The following is a 12,433-nucleotide window of genomic DNA, read 5'->3' as shown; positions in this document are numbered from 1 at the left end:
AGAAATAGGACAAAAACAATAGTGGTAAATAGTTGTTTTTCAGACAGAGGAGTGTGCAGTTGTATCACCCAGGGGTTGATTACCATTATTCTTTTTGATATGTAGTAAAGGCCTAGCCTTGGGTATATAGGGCATCATTTAAAAGTTTGCAGATGACATGAAACTTGGAAATGTAGGGCTAGATTTTCGCTGAATAGGGATGATGCACTATCAATTACGATACGAAAACTCCGGTGAGTGAGTGAAATTAACAGGCTTTTATTCACAAAGAACAGGAGCACACCCTTGTAGCTGACCTGGTCTAGACTGAGGCGAGGAGGAGGAACCATCACCTTTATACCCCACTCTGGGTGGAAAGGGAGGAGTCTCGGGCCAGGTGCAGCATGGATGTGTCCAGGCACATACATGTAGTTACAGTGGTTCACCACAAGGGAGCCCTTTAAAAATGGTGGGCAGGACCCAATCCTGGATTCCAGCCTCATTCCCATTTCCAGCTATTTTGGCTCGTGCAGGTTGAGAATAGGGGTAGTGAACTCAAATGCAGCACTCCACCCTTGCTGGCTCCATTGAGGAGGTGGGCATTTCAAACTCCCTGCAATTTTAATGGAGTAGGGCCAGTTCATTAGTGGACACGGTTGACAGCTTCCTGGAGGAGTCCCAAACTACAAAGGAACCCTGCCCTTGAATGGAGAACCAAAACAAAACAACAACCATTCAACATTCCCTTTGACTTATACTGGTCCTCTTACCTTTTCATAAAGCTGTAAATTAATCACAACCATTTAAAATATCAATGTCAGCTTTTATCGACATTCAACTTGCACACATATGAATTAGTAGCAGAAGTAAGCCAATCAGCCCTTTGAGCCATTCAATAAGATAATGGTTGATCTGATTTTACCCTCAACTCCACATTCCTGCCTACCCCGATAATGTTTCACCCCCTTGCTTATTGAGAATCTATCTACCACTGCCTTAAAGATATTCAAGGGATCTGCTTCAAAGAGGTTTTTAACCATCAAGTAATAGTTTAATGAGACATTCTAACTATTTGCGTAGACGGTATGATATGTGCAACTATCTAGACTCTTCTCTTATACCTTGACATTAGCTCTGGGAAAGATAGGTGCTTTTGCTGAGAAAGCCATAATTTGAAGACCATTTCCCAAAATGAAGGGAATGTGCCGAAGGAAAAATGAAATTGTTTATCCAGAGAAACAGAAGGATGTTTTTCATTCCAGGAAAATAGTTAGTTCTTTAAAATGAGGGCATTGCTTTGCAGCAAAGTTAGTAAATCATAACATAGTGAGCTTGGCACCACCAACCAATATTGCTTGATATACCTTGCCTTCTCTGTATTCTGCAACATGGGGTTCTGGCCCTCACTCAGCTTCTGAACAAGAGTAAACTAAAATAAGACAACCACATTTGAAATGTTTGCCTGTGATGGTTTTGTCACTACACTTTTCCTGTCATTACACTCTTCTTTTCCTGAAGACAGTAATCCGCACTGGTCCTGATACAGTTTCACGAATCACTGGGAGGCTGATAACTTAACCAAGTGGTGAACCTGAGCAATGCATATTGCAACATTTTACAGCAGAAAGACCACAACGATTAGCCTGGTCCTCCCATTAGCTGATGTTGATTTGTGTATACGAGATCACTGAGTATTCATTAGCAGCAAGAAACCTGCCTCCTCAGACCAACATCAGGGAGATAATTACTAATACCAATATTGTCACCATGAAAGAGGTTAACTGGTAGCACAGGCTAGATGCTAATCGAGAAATTAATAATCTGTGCAGCTGAGTATCACATCATTTAATACATTTATCAACTGAACCTTGTAGAGGTTGGTGAATTACTTTCTAACCTATGACACAGACTTAAATTTTGTGGGGGAGCAATAGGATGTTACAGCATAGGATTAGACCTGTCACTCCAGTGCATCTGTGCAGGATCTTTGCAGTTGCAACCCTAAACTAATCCCACTGCCCCATTACCTCTCATAGCCGTATATATTTCTCTGCTTCAGGCATTGAACCAAATCAAAGTGCAAAGGTTTCTTCCTCAACCATTAAGCTCCCCACCCTTAGTGATAATTGGTCTCCAAACAGACAAAATTGTCTTTCTTTATACATTCTATCAAAACTCATTTTGACAATAAAATCCCCTCTTAAATCTCATTTTTGTTATCTTTGTTGCAGTATAAAAATTCTCTCAATTCTCCCCTGTAACAATAATTTCTCATCCATGGCATCATCCTGATGAATCTATATAGTGTACTCCCCATGGTTTAACATCCTTTTAATAACGGGACACTCAAAACTGCACATTATGCACTAATTGTGGCCTAAAGAATATTCAGCACATGTGAAAAATTAGTTACTTGCTCTTGCCCCTAGTTATAATATTGAATGCTGTGTGAAAATCCATATAGACTACCAATATTGCATTCTCTTTATTTATCCAATCAGTTATTTTTTCAAACAAGTTCGCTACATTTTTCAAACTTCTAAAATTAAGATCACGTTGATAATTGAGTCATTAAAATTGTGGCTCTCCATTAATTTCTGTACATCTGTATTAATTTCTGATGCTGCCTACCTCCACAATCCTTGTAATCGTAGCCAGATTCCTTCTGACTTGAAAAAGACGTTTTGGAGAGACAGGAGCCTGTCCTTCTTTCCGTGAAGTTCCATTCTTATAAATAATAAGTGGCTTGTCTTTGAACAAACTGAGCAGATGAGAAGGCTCCTTCTCTTGGGTCACCCGAACCTTTAGAAGAAAGAACAATAGTGATAAATGCCACGTTCTAAAATGCAGCTGTCACATTAATATTAGTTTCTGCTGAATTACAATCACTGTCTTTCTAATCACTGTGATTAAGTTATTACACAGCCGTAACCTGTGACCCAATTCTCTTCACTATACTTACATTTGGTTTTATGGACAAAATTACTCATCATTTCAATGTAGGTAGATGTAATCTCTTTATGTAACCGAAGGATGTTGGCATTGGTCAAAACTTATTCACAAAACAAGGCAATTTGAATGAGATTTTATGTGTTGATAAATAAGTTACTTTATTTGAATTATACTTTAGCAGCTAACAGCTTCCTTTGAGTGAAGGCATTTTCAAAAGATACATTAGCATTATTTAAATGTTGCTACATCTGATACCTTTGCATGACGATAACTCTTGCATTTAAACAGCTTTGACTGTGGCACGATAATGTAGGGGAGACAAGGAATTTAATACCTCCAGAGGAATCTGAATCTACCTCAAGAGTTCTCTGGAGGCTACAGCAATACAGGACCTGTGACTAGAAACAGAAGTTGTGACTTTAAAATAACTCACTTGCTGTTGTTTCTGCTGTTAAAACGAGTCTCCTATAATGTAAATTAGAAATTTTCACAGCACCCAGTGGCAAGGCAGTGGTATAACTGCTTTAGATAGAAGTGACTTTGTGACATAACTCCAAAGTAATTAATTTACACAAATATAAATTTTACTTTAGTTAACAAAAATCACATTGTCTTATTTCATTCCAAACCCAGTCAGCCACAATGATGGTGGACTATTGGTAATGTTATTGGACTAGTAATCCTGAGTTCCAAACTAATGTTCTAGGGACCAAAAGAGAAAATGCTGGAAAATCTCAGCAGGTCTGGCAGCATCTGTAAGGAGAGAAAAGAGCTGACGTTGCGAGTCTAGATGACAATTTGCTTTTATCTAATGTTCCAGGGACATGGGTTCAAATGGCAGCTGGTGGAATTTAAACTCAATTTTTAAAATAAATCTAGAATATAAAGCTGGTCCCAGTGACGGTGATCATGAAATGGTCATCGATTGTCATAAAAACCCATCAGGCTCACTAATGTCCTTTAGGGAAGGAAATCTGCCGTCCTTAACTGGTCTGGTCTATTTGTGACTCTGGACCCACAGCATTGTGTTGTTGACTCCTAATTGCCCTCTGAAATGGTCCAGTAAGCCACTCAGTTCAAGGGCAATTAGGGATGGGCAACAAATGCTGACATTGCCAGTGATGCCCACATCCCATTGAAGAATAATTTTGTAAATAGTCCACAGAGGACGACTCTCCATTAGGGAGACAATCAGAGACAACGTATAATTTGAGTTGCGTAATTTGGCAAGCATGAGGAAAAGTGAGGAGGCAGGCCTCCACGAGCAACCACAGCCAGTACAGGGATGGAACTCACTGCATCACACTTAATAAGCCATCTAGTCAACTGAGCTAACCAAGCCCCATGGATTTGGATATAACTGGATGAAAAGTTCAGAACTATCAAAGAAACAACATCGCAAGAGATCGAGACTAATTTTAAGTACATTTTTGGAATTATTTTATATAAATATAAATTGTTACTGCACGTAAAGATAAATGTAGCTTCTGGCACTACAGTAGAAAAAAATGTTAAAATTAGAGAAATATACACTGGAATCACTGGCAGAAAATGCAACTGGCATAATTAAAATGGAAGAGTGAACTGGATCAGTATTAGGAAAAACGAATAAAGGATCCATAATAAGCCGAGCCATGCCAAATCAAACAGTGTCAGTTTAATCTGAATCAGAAAGAAGGGTTTGCATTGTCCCAGAAGCTCAGTGGTGTCCACTTCTTGCAATTATAGCATTTTTACACTTTGTTAGATTGCAGAAAGGACAGGGGCCTGCTGCAACACTCATACACTCAAAATAATACGCAGGAGGAGGAACGGAGAGAAATGAGAGGTCATCTATTCTTAAGAGGAAAGGAAGGATGTGGGGGGATGGGTGAGATATATTCAACAAAAAACCAGCAGCCTTGTAATGGAAAGTAATGAATGGAGGACTTGTCTTGAACAGGTCACTAACAGAAACATCCTCAGAGATGACCCATCAAGGAAGCTGTGGCAGGGGCTATTCAGTCTATAATATGTTCCCAATTTTTGTTTTCTTTAATAATTGTAGTCTTCATTTTTTAAATCTAATGTTGAGATTTCAAATTCTCTTTTTCCTATTACTATTACATTTGCTATTATTGTCACCAACTGACAAGGATAGTTATTTCATGCAGTTTGCAAACCATGAGAGGTATATAACAGGAAAATAATATGTACCAACATGTCATGTGTTTAAACACAATAGCCTTATTGAAAAGTATTAGATTACTTGGCTGATTTTACACATCAGCAAAGAATGGTTGGGTGGCAGGCACACAAACCTGTTTTTGCTGGTGGGAGGTTTCAGCCATTAGAACGCCATTCTCTTGGTGAATTGTGTGCACCACAAGGGCACGCCACTACAGCTCACTGGTTCTAGCTGGATGGAAAACAGTCTGGCTCCGACATGAAGAGTTGAGTTTTCTCAAGGCAGAGCTGACCCTGATGTCAGACTGGAAAGTTGGGGTGGCAACTTTGCCTCAGCCGTTTCAGGGAGCCCCAATGGGTTTCGATGGCAATCAGGCATATCAGCTGCACCTTCATAGTGAGCAACCTCTTTCTGTTGATGAATGCAGCAGGCCAATCCCAGGGAGCTCTCAGTGCCACATGTGTGCAGTCAATTGGCCCCTTGCACTTGTGGGAATCCTGTGATTGCGGAAAATCCCAGTGCTCTGGTTGCCTGGCACTGTACTATATTAAACAAATTATATGCATTTCTGAAGAGGGCATCTGTTACCTCCCAGATACATTTGAGTGTGGCAGCCTGGGATATTCTGAACTTGTCCCCAATGGATCCCTGGAAAGAGCCACTGGCAAAGAAGCTTAATGCTGCTGCCACTTTTAACTCTACCAGCATTGGATTGCCTCCCAGTCTTCATGCAGCAGCTGGTATGTGTTATTTTTTATTCATTTATGGGATGTAGGCATTGCTGGCTGGGCCAGCATTTATTGCCCATCTCGAGTTGCCCTTCAGAAGGTGGTGGTGAGCTGTCCTCTTGAACTACTGCAGTTCCTGTGGTGTAGGCATACCACAGTGCTGTTAAGGAGGGAGTTCTAGGATTTGGACCCAACGGCAATGAAGGAATGGTGATATATTTTCAAATCAGGATGGTGAGTGGCTTGGAGAAGAACCTCCAGGTGGTGGTGTTCCCAGGTATCTGCTGACCTTGTCCTCCTAAATGGTAGAGGTTGCGGGTTTGGAAGGTGCTGTCTTGGTGAGTTCTTGCAGTGCACCTTGTAGATGGTACACACAGCTGCCACTGTTTGTCGGTGGTGGAGGGATTGAATGATTGTGGAAGGGATGGTGTCAAGCTTGATTGTTGTTGGAGCTGCATTCAGGCAAGTCGAGATTATTCCATCACACTCCTGACTTGCACCTTGTTGATTGTAGACAGGCTTGGGGAATCAGGAGATGAGTTACTCACTACAAGATTCCTAGCCTTTGACCTGTACTGGTAGGCATTGTATTTAAATGGCCAGTCTACTTCAATTTCTGGTCAATGGTAACTCCCAGGATATGAATAGTGGGGGTTCAGCCATTGAATGTCAAAGAATGATGGTTATATCCTTCTTTCTTGGAGATGATCATTGCCTGGCACTTGTGAGGCATGAATGTTAATTGCCACTTGTCAGCCCAACCCTGGATATTGTCCAGGTCTTGCTGCATTTAGACATGGACTGCTTCATTATGTAAGGAGTTGCGAATGGTACTGAACATTGTGCAGTCATTAGTGAACATCCCCACTTCTGATCTTATGATAGAAGGAAGGTCATTGATGAAGCAGCTCAAGGTGTTTGGGTCTAGGACATTACCCTGAGGAACTCCTGTAGCGATGCCCTGGAGCTGAGATGATTGATCTCCAAACACAATAATCATATTTCATTGTGCCAGGTATGACTGCAAATAGCGGAGAGTTTCCCCCTAATTCCGATTGACTCCAGTTTTGCTAGGACTCCTTGATATCACACTCAGTCAAATGCTGTCTTGATGTCAAGGGCAGCCACTCTCACCTCACCTCTGGCATTCAACTCTTTTGCCCATGTTTGAAACAAGGCTGTATTGAGATCAGGAGCTGAGTGACCCTGGCGAAACCAAAACTGAGCTTCCAGGAGAACAACAGGTTATTGCTGAGTAAATGCTGCTTGTAAGCGCTGCTGATGATCTTTTCCATCATTTTATTGATAGTTGAGAGTAGACTGATGGGGTGGACGTTGGCTGGGTTGGATTTGTCCTGTTTCTTGTGTAAAGGACATACTTGGGCAATTTTCCACATTGCTGGGTAGATGCCAGTGTTGTAGCTGGACTGGAATAGCTTGGCTAGGGGCGCAGAACATTTTGGAACACAAGTCTTCAGTACTTCAGCCGGAATATTGTAAGTGCCCATAGCATTTTCAGTATCCAGTGCCTTCAGCTGTTTCCTGATATCACATGGAGTGAATCAAATTGGCTGAAGACTGACCTCAGTGACGTTGGGAATCTCCAGAGGAGGTCGAGATGAATCATCCACTCGGCACTTCTGGCTGAAGATTGCTGTTAATGCTTAAGCCTTATCTTTTGCACTTATGTGCTGGGCTCCTCCATCATTGAAGATGGGGAAATTTGTAAAGCCTCCTTCTCCAGTGAGTTGTTTAATTGTGCACCATCATTCACATCTGATGTGGCAGGACTGCAGATCTGTTGTTTGTGGAATTGCTTAACTCTGTCTATTACTTGCTGCTTATGCTGTTTGACTCACCATGCGTTGGAGCTTCAAGGAACAAAGAACAGTACAGCACAGGAACAGGCCCTTCAGCCCTCCAAGCCTGCGCCGATCATGTTTACCTATCTAAACTAACTGCTTTTATCCCTCTTTTCCCCATTTGTTTATATGCCCATCAAGATAAGTCTTAAATGTGTCCAACGTAACTGCCTCAACCACCTCACTTGGCAGTGCATTCCAGGCTCTCACCATCCTCTGGGTAAAAAAACCTTCCCCGCACATCTCCACAGAACCTTTCCCCCCTTATCTTGAACTTGTGCCCCCTTGTAATTGTCATTTCTGCCCTGGGAAAAAAGCTTCCAACCGTTCACCCTATCTATACCTCTCATAATTTTATAAACTTCTATCAGGTTGCCCCTCAGCCTCCGTCTTTCCAGGGAGAACAATCCCAGTTTATTCAATCTCTCCTCATAGCTAATACCCTCCTTACCAGGCAACATCCTGGTAAACCTTCTCTGCACTCTCTCCAAAGCCTCCACATCCTTCTGGTAGTGTGGTGACCAGAATTGGACACAATATTCCAAATGTGGCCGAACCAACGTTTTATACAACTGTAACATAATTTGCCAACTTTCATACTCGATGCCCCGTCCGATGAAAGCAAGCATGCCATATGCTTTCTTCACCACCTTTTCCACCTGTGCTGCCACTTTTAAGGATCTGTGGACCTGTACTTCCAGATCTCTCTGTGTGTCTATGCTCCGGATTGTTCTGCCATTTATTTTATAGTTCCCACCTGAATTGGATCTACCAAAATGCATCACCTCGCATTTGTCCGGATTAAATTCCATCTGCCATTTCACCGCCCCATTTTCCAGTCTATCTATATCCTGTTGTATTCTCTGACAATCTTCATCACTATCCGCAACTCCGCCACTAGGTAGTTTTTGGAAGATCATTTGTGTACACATTGAACAGGGTTGGTGTCAGTACTGAGCCTTGCAGGAGTTCATTGGTTTATCTTTTCCATGTACTTTTTGCCATCCAATATGAACTCTGAACTGTTGATTGTTCAACTGTGTTCCGAAACTTTAGTCACCCGGGGTGGGAGGGCCTGCGACAGCTTCAGGAGGAGATAAGTGTGTCAAACAGTGTCGTAGGTGCCTGTGAGGCCGAGGAACATCTCATCTGTCTTCAAGTATTTCTGAAAGCTGCTTTCAATGTTAGTGCTAGTATCTGTTCCTGAAGTGCTGTGATCCATGAGGAAACCATCTTGGTGAATGCTAAGGACTCCTTCTATGATTCAGGAGATGCGCCGAGGGATGAGGCATTCAAGAATTTTGTATGGGCCTGACAGGAGAGAGATTGGACAGTAGTAGCTGCAAGTATGGGGTCTTTTCCAGGTTTTAGTATGGTGATGAATTTTGCTGTCCGCCATTTCTTTGGAATGCTGCTGGAATTTATGACCATTGTGTAAAACTGGGTTAGCCAGGTAGGAGCTCAGGGCCCATTCATAAATTCTGGCATGATATTATCATATCCTGCTGCCTTGCCACACTTGAAGCCCTGTAGGACCTTCTTTAGTTCTGCAATCTCTGCAACCTCAAGGGCATGGAGCTAGTGTCATCTCTGTGTTGCTGATGATGTTGTCTTACTTCATCCCAGATGTTTTTTTTTTGTGTTTTTGGCTATGGCAAGCAGGTGGCTGGTGAAATGGTTGGGAATAACTGAGGAGCTGTTTTGAGCGAGTGGTTTTTGGGCTGTTGCAAGCCAATGGGTTAGGCTCCAGCACTTCCTGATGGAGTGTGTGAAGTTTAGCTCTGCTATGGATTCCTCCCACTTGGTGCAGCTCACAGCATTGAGGCACTCGATCAGATGATCTCCTACCTCTGGATCCCCTGAAGCTTTGTATGCCTTTAGGAGGGGAGCACTCTCTTCATCATCTTAGCAGGGATGTAGATGGGCTGGCAGCCTCGGGAATTGCCGTGCAGGCTGCTTTGTAGATGGCACCGCAGAGATGGTTGTATGCTTTGTTAACAATGATGTCTTGCAGTGGGATTGTTGACATGCTGCCTTCCTAGTTCTCACTGTATTTTGTCCAGTTGGCTTTCTAGAAGTTCCGTTGCGTCTTCTTAGGGCTGTTGACGACTGGAACACATAGACCATTGTTGTTTTCGGTGCCTCGGTCGATGCCAGGTGGTCCATCCGGTTTCATTCCCTTTTGTTTTCTTTGCAGCGGGTTGGATACAACTGAGTGGTTTGCTAGGCCATTTCAGAGGGCATTTAAGAATCAACCATATGTCCATCTATGCACCCTTCCTCTTAAACTATTGTGCTTCCCTCCATAACCCTCAATTCAGATGCAATTTATCCCTGCCTTGCCTTCATAGACATACCACACACCCCCTTATCAGCCATGACTATTAAACTGGGACTATCTAATTCTAAACCTGTAAATTGTTGACCAGCCCCACTACCCACAGGACCTGGGGAGCTAACTCATGCCTCCGTCCTTCCATCCTCTCTCTGTCCCACCCCACTTCTGTGGTCAACTTGAGTTGCCCTTTTGCGCAGACTTTACTGCAGCTCCCGATCTTGCTGAGATCTTGATGTTATGAGATTGATGAGCCAGGAAGCAAATGCTGCCATTGTGGGCTTCACAGAGAGAACACACCTCAGCATGGTTCTCATCCAGTTGACTCATGATTTTAGGGTGTCCCTTTCGTTGGCCAATTATGCTCACTTGAACCGAAAAGATCTTTCTCCCACTTCAAAGGACTTCACTTATTGGCTGACTGCGTTCTCCAGTTGAGATTTTAAAAATTGGTGCATGTCAATATTCAAACCTGCTCTGCTGCCTTCTCCACTCCTCTTGGCACCCTTACCCCACACAATATTCCTTGCCCCTCTGATACCCTTGAATGTCCCCCTGTTACCCTTGAACTTATAACCATCACTCTCCACAAACCTTCCTTCCCCCCCGAGCCCACATCTGTTACCATCCCTATTCCCGTGCTGACCCTGATCCCTCCTGTTATCCAAGTCATCTGTTTTGTCTGTTTCCGTGACCCACCAATTCACAGAACTCCACACCCAATGTGCAAGGCACTTCACTCCCTCTCACATCTCTGCACCTTCGACTTCTCTCCCTTGATCCCTCCCTACCACAGACATCCTGACTCCCTCCCTGAATCCATCCTTGCCCTGGACTCGCTCCCTCCTTCTCTCACCCAGTGTCCCTGTCTAATGCCCCTTAGACTGGCACCACTTGACCATCAACCTGTTGGACAAAGCAACGCTCCCCAAGGCTACTCACTCCAACTCCAGCAAGTTGACTACCTAGCTTGCTGCACGCCACTTCTCTGCAGTCATAAATCTGAAGGCACTTACTGCTCATTTGTGGATAACTTAATTGGAAAGGGGAACTTCATTCTGGTGAGATGGCCTTTTAATGAGCATGCAGGTGTATGCAAAAGTGCTTCCCGAAGCTCGGCGTCAGGGAAGCTTGACTGGCCTTCAGGCTTCCCTGAATTTAAGAGATTAGTTCCATCCCGCTGTGGAGTCAATTATGTTGGCCCGCCCACCTTGCTCCCCACTCCCAGGGGCAGCACAAGATTCTGCCCATTGCCCCTGGTGAAGGGTCATCCAGACTCAAAACGTTGGCTCTATTCTCTCTCCACAGATGCCGTCAGACCTGTTGAGATTTTCCAGCATTTTCTGTTTTTGTTGGATTTAACATTCATTTAAAGACAACACAGATGAGTGTAAATTGGAAAATTTCATAACATTTCTTCTATCATTTGATAAGTAGCATCAATACTTATATAACTTCCTCTGAAAAAGAATACTCAATTATAACCTGGAATTAATGTCAAAATGCCTGCCACTAAAGTAATAAATTAATCTCAGTATCAGAGAATCAAGGTTTATTTCTGTGGTAATTGTTGAATTTTATTTGATGTTTAGGATACGACAAATAGTTTGCAGCGAAGTTTTACGGTGGCTGTTTTGAAAAATATAACTATCAACTCTGCTGTTTAGAATTTCATAGTCCCATTAAAGATTTGACTTAATTCATTTTTGAAATTCAGTCTAATATTTTTACAAGCACAGGAAACAGCCCATTTTCTTTGTATCTGCTGTTCATCGTGTTGACAGGAGTATTCAGTGACACAATTCTGACATTTGCTTGAAAACAGAAAAAACTTACTTGAACAGCTCGTCCGCCAAGTGACTGATCAAGATTGACTGTGAGGAATGCTGACATGGTGAGTTCATCTTTAGTTGCATGGGCTCCTTGCCTGAAATAAATCAAGCTGATCGAATTAATTATCTTCCTTTTTAAATATAAATCAGAGTGCTGAATAGAATTTTTTTTTTTAAATTGAAGAGGAACATGACACAACACTTGCCGTGCCGGTGGGGTCAATATTGTGGGACGCACGCAAATTGCTGGCATGCTGCTGCTTCGATACCGTGGCGGTCATTTTGACTTTTGGGTGATAGTGGTATTGATTGAGTCAGCTGTACAAATCTCAATTTTAACTTCTATTCAAGACAATAGAATTGGGAATGATGTGTAATCGGTGTCTGAATCGATATGACCATTTTATACAATCAGTCAAAGTTGGAAGTACACTATGCATGAATGAATTAACCCAACAGAGCAGGGTGCCATGTACTGACAGTGCATAAACGGTGACTGGTAACTACACAACCCAAGGAATTTAGTTCATGGAGAGGAGAAGGAGCACTGAACAAAATTGGTATTTTAAAATTTGACA

The 12,433-nt window shown here is 42.6% G+C and overlaps 1 protein-coding gene across 1 annotated transcript in view; it reads right to left on the bottom strand.

Annotated features, from left to right (window-relative positions):
• scin (scinderin) overlaps positions 1-12,433 on the bottom strand; it is a 148,852-nt gene that overhangs the window by 16,063 nt on the left and 120,356 nt on the right. The window contains exon 11 of the mRNA XM_078238349.1: positions 2,611-2,781. Coding sequence (XP_078094475.1) covers positions 2,611-2,781 — 171 coding nt within the window. The remainder of the gene's footprint in view (positions 1-2,610; positions 2,782-12,433) is intronic.

The sequence above is a fragment of the Mustelus asterias genome, chromosome 2, assembly GCF_964213995.1.
Source record: "Mustelus asterias chromosome 2, sMusAst1.hap1.1, whole genome shotgun sequence".
In the NCBI taxonomy this organism is placed as follows: Eukaryota; Metazoa; Chordata; class Chondrichthyes; order Carcharhiniformes; family Triakidae; genus Mustelus; species Mustelus asterias.
This window is presented reverse-complemented; position numbering and strand designations above follow the sequence as displayed.